Source organism: Hemiscyllium ocellatum, chromosome 20, assembly GCF_020745735.1.
Source record: "Hemiscyllium ocellatum isolate sHemOce1 chromosome 20, sHemOce1.pat.X.cur, whole genome shotgun sequence".
Lineage (NCBI taxonomy): Eukaryota > Metazoa > Chordata > Chondrichthyes > Orectolobiformes > Hemiscylliidae > Hemiscyllium > Hemiscyllium ocellatum.
Genome location: NC_083420.1, coordinates 28,927,710 through 28,949,921, shown reverse-complemented (window position 1 = coordinate 28,949,921; position 22,212 = coordinate 28,927,710). Strand labels below are relative to the sequence as shown.

The following is a 22,212-nucleotide window of genomic DNA, read 5'->3' as shown; positions in this document are numbered from 1 at the left end:
AAGGGAGATGGCTGTGTTTGTTGGAAGTAAGTCATCTCTGCTCCATATCACTGATAAAGTTCCTCAGAGCAGTGTTCCAGACCTAATCATCTCCAGCTGCTTCACCAGTGGTCTTCCCTCCATCATAAGGACAGACATGGGAATGTTTGCTGATGATTGCACAATGTTCAGCATCATTTGTGACTCTTCAGATAATGAAGCACTCCATGTCCAAATGCAGTAAGTTCTGGACAATATCCAGGCTTGAGTTAACAAGTGGCACCGTTACACAAGTGCCAGTTAATGACCATCTCCAACAAGAGAGAATCCAACTATCACCCCTTGACATTCAATATCAATAAGATCACTGAATCTCCCACGGTCAATATCCTGGGGAGGGGTGGCGGGGGGCTTACCATTGACTAGAATCTGAACTGGACGAACTGTAAGAATACTGCAGCCATAACAGCAGTTTAGAGGCTGAAATCCTGTTGTGAATAACTCATCTCCTAACTCCCAAAGCCTGTCCACCATCTACAAGGCACAAGCTAGGCATGTGATGGCATGCACTCCACTTGCCTGGGTAAGTGCAGCTCCAACAACACAAGAAGATTGACACCATCCAGATGGTAAGCATCCTGTTAGATCGGCATCACATCTACAAATTTCCACTCCCTTCACCAATAACACACAACAGCAGCAGTGCCTAATGTCTACAAGATGTGCAACAGAAATTCGTGAAGCCTTTAGACAACACCTTCCAAACCATGACCACTAACATCGAAAAGGATATGCTACTCACCATTCAGATTTTGAAATCTATCGCTGTTCCTTTAATATCAAAATCCTGGAAATCCACTCCCCTCTGACTTCCCCACTCCCCCCATGGCATTGTGGGTCTATCTACATCAAATGAACTTTTGCGGTGCACGCACACAAATATATGTACCCACACATACCCACACTCACTCATGGGTTCCTCGAGACAGGCCATATATGCTGGTCCCTATATCCTGTGAATGAAAGAAAACAAAAATACCTTTGACTGGTCTCCACATCAGTCTCCTCCCTGTAATCTGGGGATCATCCAAAATTCAGTTAAGGTTGCTATATAAACCACAATGATCTAAGATTTCAAAAACCTCAAATACCTAACTTTTAGGAAGTCAACATTTGCTAAATGTATTGTGATGTACATAGATCTAGATATTTGTATAACGAAGTGCTCATTGCTGACAATGAGGTAATTAGCTTGTTGACTCAAACTAATAGGCACAAAGCAAAGGTATTTTTAACTTAATGGATCAATTAGTTTGTTTGTGGCTTGGCTGAGTCATAAAGCCAAGATGTCTCCAATTCTGTGCTGCATTGTGCTTCTGGTACAGAATGGCTAGGAGCACCACATCTCACTCTGGCAGAAATTCCAACTCAGCACAATTAGCTTCAGAGACCCCCATGTCACAACTGAGAGAGAAAAAAAATCACCCACAGATTCCATGCTTAACTCATTCATTGGTTCTTGCTGAAAGTGTACATGCACAAATTTCACATGAGAACTAAAACAGAAGTTGTTGGAAAAGCTCAGCAAGTCTGGCAGCATCTGTGAAGAGAAATCAAAGTTAACATTTCAGGTCCGGTGACCCTTCCTCAGAACTGATGGTGGTTTGGAAAATGTTGGATTATATACAGGAGGAGGGGTTAAGGAGTAAATGATAGGTAGGGATAGAACCCAAATAGAGAGAAGAACATTTGGACAGACAAAGGAGTCAATAACGAATCAGCTGGCAGGGTGAATAGCTGTTAATGTGGGCTGCTAGTGGCTATCGATAGGTAGTGTGTTATGGCAGACTATGTGATAACAACGCCTGGTATGCATTCTGGGGGAGTTCAGGCGCTAAAATTATTGAACTTGATTTGGAGTCCAGAGGGCTGTAGGGTCCACAAGCAGAAATGAGGTGCTGTTGTTCCAGCTTGTGCTGAGCTTTACTTGAGTACTACTACTGAAAATGTGTTGTTGGTTAAAGCACAGCAGTTCAGGCAGCATCCAAGGAACAGGAAATTCGACGTTTCGGGCCAGAGCCCTTCATCAGGAATGATGAAAGGCTCTGGCCCGAAACGTCGAATTTCCTGTTCCTTGGATGCTGCCTGAACTGCTGTGCTTTAACCAGCAACACATTTTCAGCTCTGATCTCCAGCATCTGCAGACCTCACTTTTTACTTGAGTACTACTAGATTAGATTACTAGATTAGATTACTTACAGTATGGAAACAGGTCCTTCGGCCCAACAAGTCCACACCGACCCGCCAAAGCGCAACCCACCCATACCCCTACATTTACCCCTTACCTAACAGTGCGGGCAATTTAGCATGGCTAATTCACCTGACCTGAACATCTTTGGACTGTGGGAGGAAACCGGAGCACCCGGAGGAAACCCACGCAGACACGGGGAGAACGTGCAAACTCCACACAGTCAGTCGCCTGAGGTGGGAATTGAACCCAGGTCTCTGGCGCTGTGAGGCAGCAGTGCTAACCACTGTGCCACCGTGCCGCCCAACTACAGCAAGCCCCGAGAGAGATGTTGGCAAGGGAACATGGTGGTGTGTTAAAATGGGAGGCAACTGGAAGCTCAGGGTCTTTTATGTGCTCAGAACATAGATGTTTGGTGAAGCGGTCATCCAGTTTATGGTTCATTTCCCCAGTGTAGAGGAGACCACATTGTGAGCAGTGAATGCAGTAGACCAGATTGTGAGAAGTGCAGGTTTACTACTGCTTTGCCTAGAAGATATGTTTGGGCCCTTGGATACTGAGGAAGGAGGTGGTAAATGGGCACCTGTAACACCTTCAGTAGTTGCAGGGGAAGGTGCTGTGGGGTTGTAGGGGGTGTTGGGAATGAAGGAAGAGTGGACAAGGGTGTCCCGGAGGGAACGGCCTCCTGTGGAAGGTGAATAGGGAGGTGAGGAGGATATGTGTCTGGTGGTGGCATCTTGTCGGAGGTGGGAGAAATGGTGTCTGATGGTCTTCTGGATGTGCACGCTGATGGAATGGTAGGTGAGAACTGTTCAGCTCTGCCACCTGAAGAATAGCCCACACAAATTCTCTGTGAAGGCTGATAGGTGAATAATGACAATACAAAATAATAACAAAGTAACAGACATTTCTGAAAAGAATGATCAAAATAAGGAATTGATAGTGGGAGAACATTACCAAGATGAAAAAGATGCACTGAAGAAAAGTCCCTGACTATGTCTATAGATAACCAAGTTAGAATTATACAATTAAATAGAGAAGAAAACATACCCCTCCAAGGACACAGATGATTTAACTCTTGATCTTGTCAATGCTTTTCTGTAATAGTCAATCTAGTTGTCCAAAGAGACAGTTCACACAATTGCAGCGAGAAAGGAAAAAAAAATGTAACTCAATGCATTTTTCATGATATCTTAACACCTTAGCAAATTTTAGACACACATTTCTTCTATATGTTTTATTTTGTAGCAAGGAGCATGCTATGGTAATTCTAAGATGGTATCACTAAATAAGTGGTAGATCGTTCCTTATCACAGGAATTATTCTTAATTTCCCACATTGTTTAGCAGCAACATTATTTTCACTAGGAACATTTCAAAGGTATTCCTCTTGGCTTGTGAAAATCTCCCAGTAAGAGTAGAGTTTTAATACTGAGTGTAAAGATAATGCAATCGCTATATCATGCTAATGGCATTGGACCAAATTATTTTCTTTTAGCAATTATTAATCTCTAATATAATTAAAATACACAGAAAATATCAGAAATGCTCTGCAGGATTCTACTATGTTGTACTACTTGTTTACAGCATGGTGTTGTCATTGGCTGTACCAGCGTTTATCACCCATCCCTCATTATCCTTGTGTAGGCGGTACCATGCATGTCTGTCTGTCTGTCTGTATGTGTCTGTCTGTGTCCATATAATCCCAAGATTTTAATCCAGCAGCAGTGAAGGAAAGGTGTTATACTTCCAAGTCAGGATGGTACATCGCTTGGAGAGGAACCTGAAAGTTGTGATGTTTCCATGCACCTGTTGCCCTCATCATCTGAGGTAGGACATGTCATGGGTTTGGAAGGTGCTGTTTATGAAGCCATGTGGATTGCTGCAGTGCATCTTGTAGATGGTACACAGTGTTGCCACTGCGAGTTGGTGGTGGAGGGACAGAATGTTGAAAGTTGTCGGATGGGACGACATTCAAGCTTTGGATTTCTTGTGGTTTTGGAGCTGCATTTATCCAGGCAAGTGGAGAAGACTCCCAATTCTGCCTTTGTAGATAAAGGAGTGGCTTTGGGGAGTTAGTAGGTAAATGTTGTGCTACAAAACTCTTAACCTCTGATCTGCTCTTACACCCCTGGGATTTATATTGTACTATTTCAGTTTCTTAACACTGGCAAACCCCAGAATGTTAGTAGGAGGAGCTCAGAGCTCAGTGATGGTAATGTCATCGAATGCCAAGAGGCAATGGTTGCATTTTCACATGTCGGAGGTGGCCATTCTCTGGTACTTTGTAGCACGAATGTAACTTGCCACTTATCAGCTCAAGTAAAAAATGAGGTCTGCAGATGCTGGAGATCACAGCTGCAAATGTGTTGCTGGTCAAACTACAGCAGGCCAGGCAGCATCTCAGGAATAGAGAATTCGACGTTTCAAGCATAAGCTCTTCATCAGGAATGAAATCCTGATGAAGGGCTTATGCTTGAAACGTCGAATTCTCTATTCCTGAGATGCTGCCTGGCCTGCTGTGGTTTGACCAGCAACACATTTGCAGCACTTATCAGCTCAAACCCAGATGTTGGTTAGGTCTTTCTGTTTATAGGCAAGGACTGCTTCAGCGTCTGAGGAACAGCAAATTGGACTGAACAATGTTTACTCGTAATTGCATATTGATACTTCTGACCTTACAATAAAGGGAAGGTCATTGATGAAGCAACTGGAGATAGTCAAATCTAGGTCAGTACCCTGAGGAATCCTGAAGAGATGTCCTGGGACTGAAATGATTAATCTCCAACAACCACAACGATCTTCCTTTGTGCTGAGTATGATTGCAACTAGCAAAGTCCCCTATTCCCTTTCCATCCTATTGATTCCAGTTTTGCCAGGGCTCCATGCTATCATACTTGATCACATGCTGCCTTGATGTCAAGTTCAGTCATTCTCACCTCACCTCTGGCATTCAGTTCTTTTGTCTATATTTGAGTCAAGGCTCTAATGATGTTAAGAGTTGATTTGCCCTGCCATAATGCAAATTGAGTATCAATGAGCAGCATACTGCTGAGCAAGTGCTGCTTAACAGTACATTTTAGAGATGCTTCATGCTGGTTCTGACATGCCCTCCAGCAATCTTCAGTGAACGAGGACTGGTGTCCTGATTTGATGGCAATGGTTACAATGGGGTTATGCTTGATTATAGTTGCATACTGTTGCTGCTGATAGCCATAATACCTTATGGATGCTCAACTTTAAATTACTAGATCTGTTTGAAAGCTATCGCAGTTAGCACCGTGGCAGTGCTGTACAATGGAGAGCATGCTGCATATGAAGATGGGACCTCATCTCCATATAACTGCATCATGATTACTACCAAGAATATTGTCACAGATAGATGTGTCTGTGATAGATAGTGGGGAAAGGTCAAATAGGTTTTCCCTTTTTCTGGTTTTCTCACCACCACCTTAGACTCAATCAGGCAGCTATATTCTCGAGGATGCAATAATTAGTTCAATAATTAGTGAAACTACAGAGCTATTCTTAGTGATGGACATTGAAGTTCCCCCATCCAGAGTATATTCTGTGCCCTTGCCCTCTCCAGTCCTTCCTCCAACTGGACGGGTACTGATTCATCAGATGAGAAGCTGGCCTGGGTGGTAATCAACAGGTGATTTCCTTGTCCATGTTTGACTTGACTCCATAGGCTCTAGAATCAATGTTGGAAACTTTCATTACAACTCCCTCCTGACTGTATACCACTATGCTGCAACCTGTGGACACAAAGGAATGGTGATGCTGATGCCTGGCTTATCAGCTATAAAGTATAATTCTGTGAGTATGACTATGTTACTGTTCTAATTTTAGCACAATGTCTCAGTAAGGAGGACTTTGCAGGGTCAGCAGAGTTGGCTTTGTCATTACTGTTACTCATAACAAGGTCAATGCTCAGCCATTAGTCTTGTTTTCATTCCTTTCTTCAGATTTCATAGCAGTTTGATATAACTAAACAGTTTGTTATGCCATTTTGGAGGGCTGCTAAGATTTAACAACATTGTGGGGGTTCTGAGTTAGAGTAGGATAGAAATGGCCATCCCTAAAGGGCATTAGTGAGTCAGATAGGAATTCAACAATAATTGACAAAACTTTCATGGTCACCATTAGACTAGTTTTTAATTCTGATGATGGGATTTGAAACTATATTCTCAGAGCATCAGTGTGTACCTCTGGATCACTAATCCAGTGACTTTCCCCCATGTTTTTTAAAAAAAGATCAGCTTCCATTTACACAAGGTCTTTAACATATATAAAGAAACAACCTGAGGCATTTACTGAAAGTGTTGCAACAACAAAACCTGTTCCAACACTGAAACAAAACTAAGCACACAAATAGGTTTAAAAGTAAATCTGATTCCATTCCAAGTCAAAAGCAAAAGTCTAATTGCTGTGCAAACAGTATTTGCAAAGCTGGAATTAAATTACTCCTAAAATAAGTCAATGGGTGGAATCTTCACATGCTCTGAATGACATGGATTTTGGTGATAAAGTTGGGAAAATCATAAGAAAAGGGAGTAAAGAACTTCTCAGTCGAGAGCAAAAGTCCCATTTTCAAACCAAACACTGGACAGTGAGATAATCACTGGTGACAGCAGGAGGCCCATTTGCAACATTCACCGGAAGCTCACTGATGGTGTTACTTAGCACGGTAACAAAACGTCTGAAAACAAACCTTCCAGCTCAGCAAGCAACTTACATCCAGAACATCCTCACTGTTATGGCATCTTGCTTCATTGATATGCAGCTTCCCATTCCCCCATCCATTGCAGGGAAACTGAATGGCAATAATTCCTGACGTGAAAGTCAGAATGGTTACCTGGAGATGCCAGCTCACCACCTGATCTCTGAACCTCCGTAAGTCATCAGTGCAAGTTTGTTGCATAGTGACCGCATGCAACTCCCATCCAGTTGGATCTTGAGGTCCCTGTCAGCAAAACAGGTTGCTCTGTCCGACATGTCCAGGGGAAATAAAATGGACCTCACAAGGCAACTGCAAGCTACCAGCACCTGACCGGGATGCCCAGCTGGCTCTAAAGATGGAGCTGGTGCTAGACACCCTGGCAGCTGCCAGTACTTCCACCTGTGGTGAGTGTGGTACCATAGGGGTGTGGATTCTAGACAATGAGACGAGTTGGGAAGGTAACGTGAGAAAATTCTCTCAGGCTCGTGGGAATTTGCCAAAAATGACAGCCAATTTCAGGTAGGGTTCAGCCCAATATCTTTTCACTCAGTCACAGATCACACACTCTCAGTTATTTAGGAATAATAAAATATCCAAATTTATTTTGTTTATAAATCCTACTTAAAGCAGATAGATTTCCACACTCACTTCCTATCACTGTCACATTTCAGCTAATAATTTGATTCACTTTGAATTAAGACTTGAGAGATCTGCTTGTATTACAGTGAAACTTTTGCATTTATTTCCTTGTCAAGTTAACCTTGCTTTCTGTATCATTATTTTCGAATCACACTTGGATTAGCTTGGAGCAGGAACTGGCAGGTAGGGGTTAAGGTGACTGGCAAACTACAGTGAGCTTACTAACTTGGGACTTAGGAGATGCAAAGACCTCAACTCTGATTAGAGACCTTTAGACAGTTGCCTATCCATAACTGGCAGGAAGACCTATCTCACAGTCAAGGCTTGGTCTACCCTTTCTCTGTCACTGGGACACTATGGGAAAACAGTACATTTTAGAAAGAGAAAAATTTAAATTGCCTGGCACATTACAACCTCAGGTCACCTGCCATTAATCTTAGTATAGTGTCAGACACTTAGGTCTATTGACATTTTGTTCCTTTCATCCATATTTACTTATATTTTACCTATTTTCTTGTGCATTGTAATTTTAACTTTGAGGTGTTCACTTGGTTTTGAGAATACCTGATTCACCCCTTTCTTACTTGCAAGTGCCCAATTCAAAGTCTGGAGCCAATAAATTGTTTTTTTTTCACCTCCCAATCACCACCACAAATTACTTCCTTTATTTGTTAGTGACTGGCCTAAAGGTAAGGCCTACTGTCTGATGGACAATGCTTCTACCTTAGCTGCTAGATGTTCATCAGTATGGTAGTGTAACAAAACCTATCAAGAGATTCAAAGTAACTGTACTACACATATGGTAAAAGGTCTGACACACAAATCCTTGCCATGTATATAACTTTAATGGATGCCCAGTCAGGAGGCTAGTATTTTTAATGTTATATTGTTGCATTCTAACAGTGAATATAGAACATATATCAAATGACATTTGCCTAACTAAACCAATGACAATGAATTACTGCATTTGCAGTATTGCTGTCTGCATTAAAAATTACGAGATATTTTGTACAAAAAAAACAGATTTATGCACTTACCTCTCTTTTGTAAAATGCACTATTCTTTCTGTAAAGAAAATGTAAATGGTTTATTTGCAATCAGCAAGGTCAATCATGCAGCTATGTTTTTGGTTGATTTAATGGACTATTTTCTGTAAGTAATTGAATTAACTCATAACATCTCCACATTCTTAATAAAAATACCTGATGCTTTCTGCTTCTATGATCACCAGTCTATGACTTTTCATGCACTAAATTAAATGAGAGGAAAATCACAGGGAACACAGAATGGAACACTTAGCCTTGCTTTAACACTTTGGTTGTAAAGTAGTGTACCTTCTACTTAACACAAATATAAGTCAAACTCTTTCAAGCTGATCACAATCTAAAGGGTGATTTGAATTGGCTACTAAGTTAGTTTGATAATCTCATCAAAAATACGCTACTAAGGACCCACATGTCTGTTCAGGTGGGCGTAAAAAATTTCATGGGACTATTTCAAAGAAAAGCAAGGCAATTGTTTACAGTGTCCTGCTCAATATATGTCCCTCAAGCAACATCACAAATCAGATTATCTGGTCATTGTCACATTGATAACACATTCATATTAAAAATATGTTGAAGGCATATGAACAATAGGCTGTGATATTAACAAAGCCAAAGCATAAACAGAACCAGTTTTGGAAGCACGGGGTGCACACAAGTGAATTCTAGATGCTTCTATCATGGGAGACTCTGAAAGGAAACACTATCTGAGAAGGAGGAAAAAGCTGTGGTTGTTGGTTGTAACTCGTATTCTGTTGCAGGAATGCATTAATGGACAATTGGGACCTCATGCTTAAAGCTAGATCTGAGTGTTAGGGAGATTTAAGTGCATCACAGGTAAAATTCTTACACTGAATTTTAAAAATCATTCTTATTGTTTACTGTCACTCATTTCCACCCATGAGAAAATAAGTGACAGCTGTCATATGCTTTATTTCTTCTCCTATAATGCAGGTGGGACCTTGTATTTCAATCATTTTTCAACAAAGGTTATTTAGAGAATATTTTGACAAATATTTAGCCATTGACTGATAATCTTCAGGTGAAGAAAATGAACTGAAAGAAGTTTCCTAAAGTAATCCAATTTGGTGCCAATGTGGAAATTCTAGCTACAAGCAATTGTCAATTTCTTCTAAATACAGGCATAAACTTAACAAAACATAAAAAACTAACCATCCTTCTATGACTAACTTTCTATTACAAAGTAGATTTTCCAAGACTATGACTTTTTTTCCTTGAGATTTGGCAATTCCACACGTTAAGAAATGTTTTTTAATACTACATTAATACTTACTTGGACAGGAATGGGTGCAAAAAGAAACAAAAAATTAGAGATTAGTTACAGTCAATATAGTTCATGGTAATCTTAAATGGTCTTACAGATTATACCTATGGTTTATTCCTAACAAGGGGTTTGAATAAAAAAAATAGAAATTGCTGGCGAAACCCAGCAAGTCTGGCAGCATCTGTGGAGAGAATGTAGAGTCAACACTTTGAGCCCAGTAACCCTTCATCAGAACCAAACTGTAGTTAGGTAAAGGTGGTATAAAGATATGTCCTGAGGGATTATTTGCATTTTAATAACTTTGTCAAGATGTGAAGATTCACTGAGGGTTCTTCCAGGGAAAGAGAAGGCCACTCAAATCAATACTCTTTAGTAGGGAAGTATTCATTTTGAACTGAAGACTGGGAATGGGTTGGTAAAAAGAGTAAGTGAATAAATGGAGACAGAGCCCAGAGTGTGAGAAAGACATGTAGGCAGGATAAAGGATGGCTGACAGTAAGCCAAGGAAGGAGAAAGGCCGATAATGGGGACCAAAAGTAGGTGAAATGGACTGGCTGTGCTGAAAGTCACACATGTGATGACTTGGCCTGCGGTGTGGGAGTGGGTAAAGGGTATGGAATAAAATATTCAGATTCTAAAATAATTGAAATCTATATTAAGTTTTTCAGCGAATCCATTTTCACCTCCTTAAGGACTCCAAGACCAAGCAAAAATCCTAGACATTTGTAACATGCATTCATCATTCCCAGGTGTTCCGTTGTATTCTGTAGTTCATTTAAAAAAAATAAGTTCAGTTCAACAATATGAGGCACTGTTCTTTTTCTTTCTGTGCTCATTTATGTTCACAATAAGCCTGTGTGTCTATGGCTGAAATTGACACGGCACCAGTGGGTTTGCCAATTCAACCTTATCCAAGTATTTGAACAAAGGAGAATGTAACAGTGATTCCTGGCAGGTCCTGCTGCTTCTTCAGCAGTGCCCATCTGCTAATGTCTATACAAATTGTATCAGAGCATTGAGATGGGAAGATCTCACTTTGACAGATAATTCGGGTATGCAGTTGCTCCAGTTTTGAAACAAAATTAGGACAGCCGGACTGTTGACATCATTAAGACACTTGAGTGCTCAATTGTGTTAAAATTTATCAGAGATATTCCAATTCAGTATGACACACTTTCAGTGACACTAGAAAAAGATACACCTGTCAAGATGCCACAATATTTGCAAATATTTGCAAACTTACCACAGTTAAGTGGTTAATGACTATCTTCTGAGAACTGGGTCAGCAAAAATTCAAGTGGAAAATATCTATTGATAGCAACATTAGAGCTGACACAACCAGTGAGACTAATGGTAAATTCAGACTCAAAGCTGTCTGTGTTTATTTCTCATGTTATGGGTCAGATGGAGAGGGGGGATGTTGGTAAATATGGCTTTCTTTCTATTCCACTTTTCAACTAGCTGATAATAGTTTTTTAAACAAAATGTTTTCAAGGATAGATATTTGTTTATTGGTCAATGCTGAGTATACATAACCACACCTACTACCTCATTCATACTGATATACATATACTCAAGGAAAAGAATTGAGCATTGCTGCAAAAATACATGTTTTGTCTAAGCTTTTCATCTTGCATGCATCAGGGAACTTACAAAAATAGCAGTTGAAGGGGAAGACCATCATGTCTACTTGTCATGCAGTACAAATGTTTGTTTTCCCCCTTGAATTGGTATTCTTGTGAGTCATTCTGAACTGCCGCCATTTATCAGAGGAAGGGTAATTTAAATTTTAACAATTCTAAAGATATGTCCTGAGGGATTATTTGCATTTTAATAACTTTGTCAAGATGTGAAGATTCACAGAGGGTTCTTCCAGGGAAAGAGAAGGCCACTCAAATCAATACTCTTTGGTAGGGAAGTATTCATTTTGAGTTTCTACCTCATAGGTTCATACTTATAATTCTTATGTTCATACTTTATGACATTACATTAAGTACGCTACCATTTGGACACAAGTAGATGGCACAATAAAATGCAATATAGGACAATCTATTCATAGTCACCTCATTATCTCATCCATTTATGCCTCACTGGTAGTTATTAAAGAGGTGTCTAAACAATTTTGTCACTAACCTGCATAATTATGTTCGTGTATTGGATCTCCTTTTCCTCAGGTTGCCAGAAACATTTCTTAGCTCTTTCTTCCTTCAAACTTGGGATTTTTTGCCAATGGATTGAAATGATCTTTGAGCTTTGCAAAGACAGTATGAGTTTCTGTCTGGCTAATTTCTGTTCCTTTAATTGTTCACTTCCTTTTAAATTTCAATTAATGTGATTTATTGTTCCCACTTACCATCTTGAATTAATCAAGATGTTATGTAATGGTAAAGAAACTATTATATTTTACTCAGAAGAGCACTTTTTAAAAACCAATTCTAAACATACATCTGTTCAGTGAACATTGGCCTACTGGACACACTAAGGATCCCTCAGGGAAGAAGTATTCAAAAAGCTTGTAAAATAATAACGATCAATAAGCATTGGCTTAATTAGACAATATACAATTATATGGACAAATACGATGTACGTTCTGTGGGAAGTTATGCAACACAACTCTTGATGCCAAGCTGTTCACAGCAGCTCTAAACAGGATGTACTGCCGGAAGGATCGTACTGCTGGTTGAAAAGAATGAAATGCGAAGAAGCTAGACTTCCTTTCAGCACAGCTGAACATATGGTGTATTTGGCAAAGGCTTTGGTTGTAATTTAAACAGCATACTTTTTCAAAGTAGAACTAGACCTTGTTTAATATTAAGTGAATCTATGGAACCTTCCCTGAATATTTTACTTCTGTTCATTTTATTTGTATGTTATTTTGTTTGTATGTTATTCATTCCACAAAGTTTCAAAGTGGATGCTTCCACTTACTAATTGCTAGGCACATGTTGTTATGTTTAAGCCTGCTTCTTTAAGTTACATTATTAATAACTCAGTCATCAGAACTTTAAAAAACTTAGAAATAAAAAAGTGGTATTTTGACCTTCCCAACGATGTTCTAATTATTAGCTGTAAGTACCAATAACCCAATCTAGTTATTTAGTAGTAATACACTCTTCACATTACCTGTCATTTTCAATATGTTGTAAATATTTCGTTTTTAATGTGACTTTAATTTTTGACTGAAATTACTTTATTTGCTAATGTTATGATCAGTCCCCCAGTGAAGTTCTCTACTTGTTACAGTTTCACATGGAATACTCCACACGGTCATGATCCCAGATGAGCTGACTCTGTTACTTTCCATTCCCACTCCCTCAATTTGTCACACAATTTAAAAAAAACTCCTTCCCTGTGGATACCATTCTCCCAGACCAAATGGATTATGTTTAAAATGAGTCATTTTAATCACACTTTCTGATTTAAAGAAGAGAGAGAGTTTATTAGTAACTAAATACAAGAAGAAATAATAATGCAAAAGACATACACAGATTAGAAATGAGAAGGGAGTCCAGAAAAGGATAAAAAGGTTAAAAAATAAACAGGTAAGTCTCTAAAGAATAGTTAACTAAATATTCCAGCTATTATGTTGGGTGTTACTGGTAATGTAGGTGTTGGTAGTTGAGTAGTTGATTTGAGATTCTTGACTTTGTAGGCTAGCTGAAATTCTTGTGACCTGCTTCTTTTTTGATGGTGACTGGCTTCCAGCACACAGGGCAAGAGGTTATCTTGTCTCTATACCTGGTGTGGAGATGTTTAACAGTTGTGACATTTAGAACACATTAGTCCACACTATCAACCCATTAAAACACACAGACCATGGATTACAGTTGGTTTTTAAAACCCTTTTTTATACATTTTTAGAAGAGTAAAGAAAAAAAAAACGATGTCTTTTGACTCAAGGCCACAGTCTGGAATATAACTGCCAGGAGATATTTTCCTGCTGAGAGGAGGTAATTAGATTACCTTGTACCTCTGCCTTTTGAAGTCCCTCTTTGAAGCTTCTTTAGAACACCACAACTCACATTCCAATGGTTCTCACAGGGATACTACTTGCAGTGAGTGAATTATATTCTTAGAGGGCACATCATTAGCCATGCTTGGCTTACAGTTTCATTTTAAAAGAGACATATCTTATCTAAAAGTTGAATATGTCTGTTAGTAACTCAGAGTTCTGATCTATCATCTTAATGGCTAAAGATCAGAAATTACTGATTACAGACAAATTGTACCTGGGTCCTCTTCCCTCTTCACAGCAGAGTAATTTTTTGCTCAATGGGTGGAGATATGAAATAATTTTATATCATTCTTAGAGAGCAGTATATTCCAGATATTCTTCTAAGAACATGAAGAACAGCAGCCAGATTTGAGCCAATCTGCTAGTTGCATTTTCAGGCACTGTACCAGATGAAGAATGAGTGCCAGTGTACAAAATCACAATTGAGCTCATGCAGGACAGAAGTGAGGAGCACAGCAATTACAAGAGGGACAAGACAGGGGTAACCAATGATGAAACTTAGAATCATAAATTAGGAGGACAGGATGCTGGTCCAAAACCATGGAATTTTATTAAAGGAATAGATGTTTAATTGGTATATTCAACTAAGTTATGAGTGCAGTTTTGGTCTTCTAGTATGAGAAAGGACATTCTTGCTATTGAGGGAGTCCAGCGAAGGTTCACCTGACTGATTCATGGGATGGTAGGACTGACATATGAAGAAAGATTAGATCGACTGGACTTGTACTCCCTGCAATATAGAAGACTAAGCGGGGGAGGGGGGGGATCTCATAGAAACATATAAAATCCTGAAGGGACTGGACAAGCTAGGTGCAGGAAGTATGTTCCCGATGTTGGGACATCCAGAACTAGGGGTCACAGTCTAAAAATAAGGGGTAAGCCATTCAGGTTGAGATGAGGAATTTCTTCACGCAGCGTTGTGAACCTGTGGAATTCTCTTCCACAAAGTTGTTGGGGCCAGTTCATTAGATATATTCAAGAGGGAGCTGGATGTAGCCCTTGCAATTAAAGAGATCAAGGGGTATTGAGAGAAAGCGTGCATGGGATACTGAGATTGCATGATCAACCACGACTGTAATGAATGGTGGTGCAGGTTCGAAGGGCTGAATGGCCTACTCCTGCACGTATCTTCTATGTTTCTGTGATTTATACACTAGATGCATGTTATACAAATTACTGTTGGGTTATGGATCATGGTTAGTTCTTCAATACACCTTTAAAAAGAAATGCTCAAAACATTATGTCACCTAAGGGATGTAAAGATCTTAAACAATCTTTCCTCAGAGCATTAGAAGCATGACATACTACAGAGCAGGCTCCTCTGTTGTTAACTAATAGCTTAATGTTTATTGAGACACTTATGTGCCTGAGGAATGTAATGTTTATACTTAACAGTTATTTGTAATACATGTCTATTAGAATTTTAAATACCACCATATCCAAATCCATTGTCTTATGTTACAGAGAGAACCCAAGTATTGCCAAATCAAGAAGAAACTCCCTGTTGGAGGCAAACTGACGTCATTGTTGGAGTCATGACCATCCATAAACCACTCCAATATCTTGGTAGTAGATATTCAGAAAACTAACTGAAGATCAACTGGACAATAACTCTGGACAACAAAGAATCCAGACAAAGGGAGAATTTTCCACCCTTCAGCAGCATCAGTTTTGTTGAGCATAGAGAGTTGTACAGATCTGCAGATCAGTATTAATGACCAAGAAAAGTGCAAAAAGTAGTTTAAGTCAGCATATAAGTTTTTTTCAGAAAAGATCATTTCTAATATAGCTTTAATTAAAAGGAATGAGAAAAAATGAACAAAAAGCACAAAATGTACTTTTCAACTGCAACACAGTGCCATTCAGAAGTTTGGAACAAGAATGCTCTGTTCCCAAATAACGTTTTCTAATAAAATCTCCTGCAAAGTCAGTGTTCTTGAGGAAGAAGTTTTTAATCTGCATTGACAAGAAGTAAGCAACACACACCAGTGATCTCTAAAAATCATGCTTCCATTGGCAAGGAGGGATTTAGTAGAATTAACGCATCCAGTCTTTCCCATGGGTATTTAAAAAAATCCAGGAAAGATCAGAAAGGTTGTTGAAGATCAGCTCAAACGAAGAATTAATTTCATGATTAATGGATTCCAACTCATGTGAGACAGACGCAAACTCCAAGAGTCTATTGACCAGTTTGTTGGAAGATGCATCAGCAAAGAAAATAGGGATGATATTTCCAAAGGGGTATGATCAGAGAGGCTTTGTGAGTTAGTCATTGCCACTACAACACTTAAAGTCTTTAGGACAAGAGAAAGAACCATTCCATTTACACATTATGTGAGGATAGACCTAAGTGCAAAGCTATATTAGCAGGCCAACAATTCCATGCTTTTGGTACACTATGGTCAGTGAAATGCATCAAGCCAACAAACTGAGTAACAAATGTGGTTTATTGCATTGACCCAAACCCTGTCCAGTTATTCTTGATACCTGTAAAGTATACGACACCAAGGGACATTGGGCATGCATATGCAGGAAATATGGTTCCAGTGGCAAAGCCAAACCTCAGAACAAAACACTGGTGATCAACAAGATGGTACAACACCACAGTACTGGCAGCAAGATAAGTGTTAAGAATGAATCACAAAGGCAATCATGTCAATGAGATTCAGAGAGAATCAAGAGAAAGGTGAATTTCAGAAGATAAACAAGCTTTGTATATTGTTAAGCCCATATACCCTGTCAATGGTATAAGGCAATCAGCAAACTTTACAATCATTAATATCAATATCCTGAAAAGACAGGACAGTGGCATGGCAGCCAATGCTCATCCTGAAAGACATGCACCTCAGTAAATGGCACTCCATGGTACTACCAAAAAGAGACCATCTCACAGCATATAACGGAACACCAATTTCATGCATTGGCAGAATCACACTACTGTGCCAATTTGCAAGTTCATTTTGTCATGTCAAAATCTTCTACCTATAGATATCAATGGCCCAGCAGTGGTAGGAATATCAGTAATGCACTGATCTTGGTGTTGTCACAATTGATGAGATTCACACTACATCAAACATGGAAGAACAAATGATGCAACTGAATCAGTCAAGGATATGACTTTGATGTGAGATGCAAGCCAAGTGCCAGGATGATTACATGCTGAGCAGATTAATCAACTCACACAAAGACCAACATGTTCCTCTTGATCTACACTTCCATGCTCTTGACTAGAAGTTGAAAATTTTCTTGATGTTGATTTGTTACATTTTGGCTATAGTCAGTGTAAACAGTTATAACTGGCACCTGACAACCATGAACAACCACTAGAATTGCAGAAATTCATTACCAAGGGTTGGCCTAACAGTACGAAAGAAGTACCTGAGTAGCTTCATTCATTTTGCCCAGACGCAGATGAACTTGGTATATCTCAACAAATCATTTAAAAGGGCAACAGGTCCTAACCCCAAAAACATTGTACCAAGATGTCAATGTTACATTAGGGACACATGAGTATTGAGCACACAAGACAGTGAGCACGTGAATCTCTATACTGGCAAGGGATGAATCTGGACATTCAATGACTTATGAATTCACGTGAGGCATGCTGAGCATATCAACCCTAGCAGTGGACATTCACATCTACATCCACATGACCATCCTATCCACACTTTGGACAAATGTAACAACAAACTTATTCACAGTGCACGGGGAAGACTACAACCTTATGACAGATTACGTTTGTAAATGGCCATTGTTTGATGATTTTGCAACTCAACAAGCATATTGACAACACTGGCAAACCATTTTAAGTGGAGTGGGACCCATATCACAAAGGAGAGGCAATGGCCTTGTGATATTATAGCGAAACTATTAATCCAGAAACTCAGGTAATGTTCTGGGAACTTGGGTTTGAATCTCTCCATGGCAGATGGTGGAATTTGAACTTAACATCAATCTAGAATTAAGAATACACTGATGATGATGAAATCAGTGTTTGTTGGAAAAACCCATCTAGTTCATTAATGTCCTTCAGGGAAGGAACTCTACTATCCTCGCCTCGCCTGGCCTGGCCTACATGTGACTCCAGATCCACAACAATGATGGTTGACTTTCAACTATCCAGACTCTGAAATGGCCTAGCAAGCCATTCATTTCAAAGGCAACTAGAAATGTGCAATAAATGTTGGCCAGCCAGTGATACCCATGTCCCATGAGTGAATAAAAAACAAGCCATGATTCACACTGAAGCAGTATAGTAGCACCATCAAATTAATAAGGATTGAGCAACAAAACATTAATCTTGCATTGCATTGCTGTACTTCCTTGCAATACATTGGACAAGGGATTACCATCCCCAGCACAACTTATGAACAGAAGGCAAAGAGAATGACGTTGCCAGATAAGCAATTTTCTAACCATTCTGAGTCACAGGACATTCTTCTTCAAAGACAGAGAAGAATGAAAGAGATACCTGATGAGCAACTAGAAAGAGATCTACCAAAGTTGTGCAGTGGTCAGAGAGTGAGAGTTGGAAATAGATTTTAAAATATTAGGATACCAGAAAGAGTTTCCAAAATATAAAACCAGTCCAGATCATTGGTGATCATGGTGCTACATTGCAAAGGATCAGAAATCAGCTCAAATGAATGTTATGGTACACCAATCCTGCAGAAAGAGATTACAGAGGAACACTCTGACAGTAGTGATATTGGGTGACAGCAGCCAGCAGGTAGACATGCAAGATGTCAAACAAATGCAATAGAGAAGTGAGGTGAGTACATGATCAACAGGTTAGGACAAGTTGTCAATCTCTAAAGCATCACACCAACATTGAAACTTTAGGCTGCTAAGCATGGTTTTACCTGTTGGTATAATTATTGATCTGCCAATGCATGTTTATGTACACTCATGTATACCTGTTTGGGATATGTTTTGACCTTTGTAAAAAGGGTGATGCTATTGTAGTGATTGTAATGAGGTCAGTCAGGTGGACCTCATAGAATAAAAGTTTCTGATTGGGGCTGTTAATCTGGTTCAGAGAGCTCTGGCTGACAGATAAACAGGAGTGTCAGATATGCTTTTCACTCTGAGAGCTGGCCCTGAGGGAGCCAGATCAGCATCAAGGACTCTCCACATGTATATAAAGGGTGATGGAATATTGGGCTCTGTGGAGATATTTCAGTTATGTTATGTCTCACGTTCAATATCATCACTGCGTCATAACATGTGACCTAAAGGTACAAATATCTTATCCTTCATCTTAACTTGGATCATTTAAAGCGTGACACTCTACTGGAAATATGTTTCTCTGTTACAAACTATTAGTTTAATATTTTACCCGATACTCATGTGCCTGAGGAATGTAAGGTATTAACCTAAATGTTAGTTTTAGTAAATGTCTTTTAGGTTCTTTAATACCATGCTGCCTGGTTTCTTACATTACAGGAGATAACGTATGCATTGCCACAACAGATGAAATTTCCTCTGCAGTCAAACTCATACTAACAGATCTTCATTTTATTCATTCAATGGAAGTAAAACTTCAGTCATTTCAATAATGGGCACTGCTCTGCAATCATCAGGGTAGCAAGTTGGAAATATCCACCGCCCCATGAAATATGAGGGACAGAATGAGAGGAGAACAAAAGAAATGTAGCAGCCTGAACAAGAGAGAAAGGTTTCTAAAGACATGATCAGGCTGAAAACATGATGGGATGAAATCAGAGTTTCTTGCATTTTCTTTGGCGAATGTTGATTCTTTTTATGTAAGCAACTGAGTTTTGATTGTGTGGTGTGATTTTAAAGCTTATTATTTGATGCTTATGGTTATTGTTTTAAGAATCAGTATACTTGCCTGCATCTCTTGGAGGGACTGCACAACAGGTGCCAAGCACTTATGTCAGAGTTTAACGAAATGGATCACAAATCACAGTACAGTAGTATAATCTATTTTTAACCAAAGTAAATAGGAATATACAAAGCCTACCAAATGTATGGTAAGATAAATAAAGAAAGCCCTTTTGATATCCATTTTAATTTCTGAAATATCTTGCCTTTATCTATTATGGCATGGACTATTAAAGTGGGGAGGTCATGTCAGAGCTGTACAGAACTTTCACTAAGCCACAGCTGGAGTATTGCGTGTAGTTTTGGTCGGCTCACTGTAGGAAGGATGTGAATGCACTAGAAAGGGTGCAGGGGAGATTCACCAGGGTGTTGCTTGGTATGGAGTATTTCACCTCTGAAGAGTGGCTGGATAATCTTAAATTGTTTTATTTGGAGGAGAGGAGCTTAAGGAAAGACGGATACAGGTGTATATGATTATGAAGGTCATTGACAGCGCATGTTCTCCTTAATTGAAGGGTGAACAACAATGGGGATAACTTTAAGGCACGATGCAGGATAGGATTTGAGGAAAATATTTTTCATTTTTGGGGATGGCGGGGTTCTGGAATTCACTGACTGGAAGGGTATTTAAGGAGGGAAACATCATGATCTTCAAGAAGTGCTTGGATGAGTACTTGAATTGTGGGAAACAGGGACTAGTGGAGGTAGTAGTCTTATTTTGGCAGTACAGACTTGATGGGCTGAAGGACCTCTTCACTACTGTATGATTCAATGAGAATTGTAATGTCACCACATAGAATAATAGATTCTCTACAGTGTGGAAAAAGGCCATTCAGCAGATCAAGTCTGCACGGACCCTCTGAAGAGCAACCCACTTTTTGTTTGTCTTTCATTCACATTTGAGCTGAACTAACATAGTAACTCTCCTGAAGTGGCTAAGCAACCTTTGAAAATTGGAGTTAATGGGGCATTGCCTCTCACCTGAATTCGCATGTCCATTTATTCAAATAACATGGAGTGTCATTAGCTGACTCACAATTTTGATAGCAAAACCTGGCCAAATTAAATTCTAAGATATAATTCAATGATTTTTTAATGTATGTATAATTTTTGGAGATATATGGGATGAGCAGATGATCCAAGTAAGATTTGTACTGAAAAGATTTCTTTTATCAATATCTCAACATATGAATGAGGTTTTAGTTTTGAGAAATAATAAGAGGTACTTATATGACATTTAATTGGCTTCTTTCAAGTGAATATTAAATTTGAAATAATCAACATGTTGCCTCATGCACTATGAGTACAGCAAACAGATACCAGCAGGACAAGATTTTTAATTACACCATCTCCTTTAGTGTTCCTCACTGTTAAAATATAAATGGTTTAACAGTGAGAGGTGAGGTGTACTTTCATGTTTCTCTCATGAAGACACGCGCTTGAGGACTTAATGTGTTCAAGTCCTCCATAAATCTCTGAAGTTATTTGACATTTGTAGGCAGATTTGCGATCTGATTACTTAGGAAAGAGATCAATTATGTTATTAAGTAAGAGATTACTCTCGGCCAGAGGTACGCACTGCACCTTGAATATCATGGGACTGAGTTTTTAAGACAGCTCTTCCAATCTCCTGTGGTAATGAATCTCACTAGAGGTGAATCCTTGAGATAGTGCTCAAAGAGCTGCTTACTCTTTTTCAGGAAAACATCTACTCAAGTTTGGGTGCGAAATGGAGGGAATGTGTGCAAAACTTCTAGTGTATGTGTGTTGGCAGGGCATAATTGAATAGAGAGGAAGTTGAATGTGCAAAGGACAGAGTGGAAGTTTGGGTTGAAAGGCAGCAGGTAACTTGGGAGGAAGAGCTTGAGCAGTTTTATTTGTCATGGAGTCAATGAGCGCACTCTGGGAAGAGAGAAGGTTTGGAGAATTTATAGAAATAACAGAAATGTGTGAAGGCTTTGTTTTAAAATATTCTTGGTGTGCCACTGACAGATTGGCCTGGGACTGGGGCATCCATCATCTGATGTCAGGAATATTTACAAGATATGTGTATGAAGAAGTACGGAGATTAATTTTAAAAAAGGTGATAGCAAAGCATGAAGAGAAAACTGATGAAGTGGTACTATGTTTGAGGGTTTCAGCTCAGTACAGAGATTAACTGTAATTGTTGTCTCTTGAGAATAGAGAATGTGAAAGGAAGAATTAATAGGTATTCAAATTATAACAAGAACAAAGAGAGAGAAAAACCTATAAGAACCAAAAGGATACAGATATAACAAAAATTGACAAATGGAACAGGGGAGATGAATTTTTTAAAAAATGTACATTGTGGTTGGAATTCATAACCTGTAAGGACAGTGGATGCAGATTCAATTCTAACTTCCAAATGGAATTGAACTGGGTTGACCATTTTTCAATGCCATGTGCAATGTTA

General features: G+C 39.2%; 1 protein-coding gene across 1 annotated transcript in view; it reads right to left on the bottom strand.

The window, feature by feature from the left end:
- The window catches only part of rgs11 (regulator of G protein signaling 11), a 130,601-nt gene that overhangs the window by 26,399 nt on the left and 81,990 nt on the right, over positions 1 to 22,212 (bottom strand). The window contains exons 10-11 of the mRNA XM_060840974.1: positions 8,626 to 8,649; positions 3,278 to 3,339 (exon numbers count right to left, since the gene is read on the bottom strand). Of these exons, the coding sequence (XP_060696957.1) occupies positions 3,278 to 3,339; positions 8,626 to 8,649 (86 nt within the window). The remainder of the gene's footprint in view (positions 1 to 3,277; positions 3,340 to 8,625; positions 8,650 to 22,212) is intronic.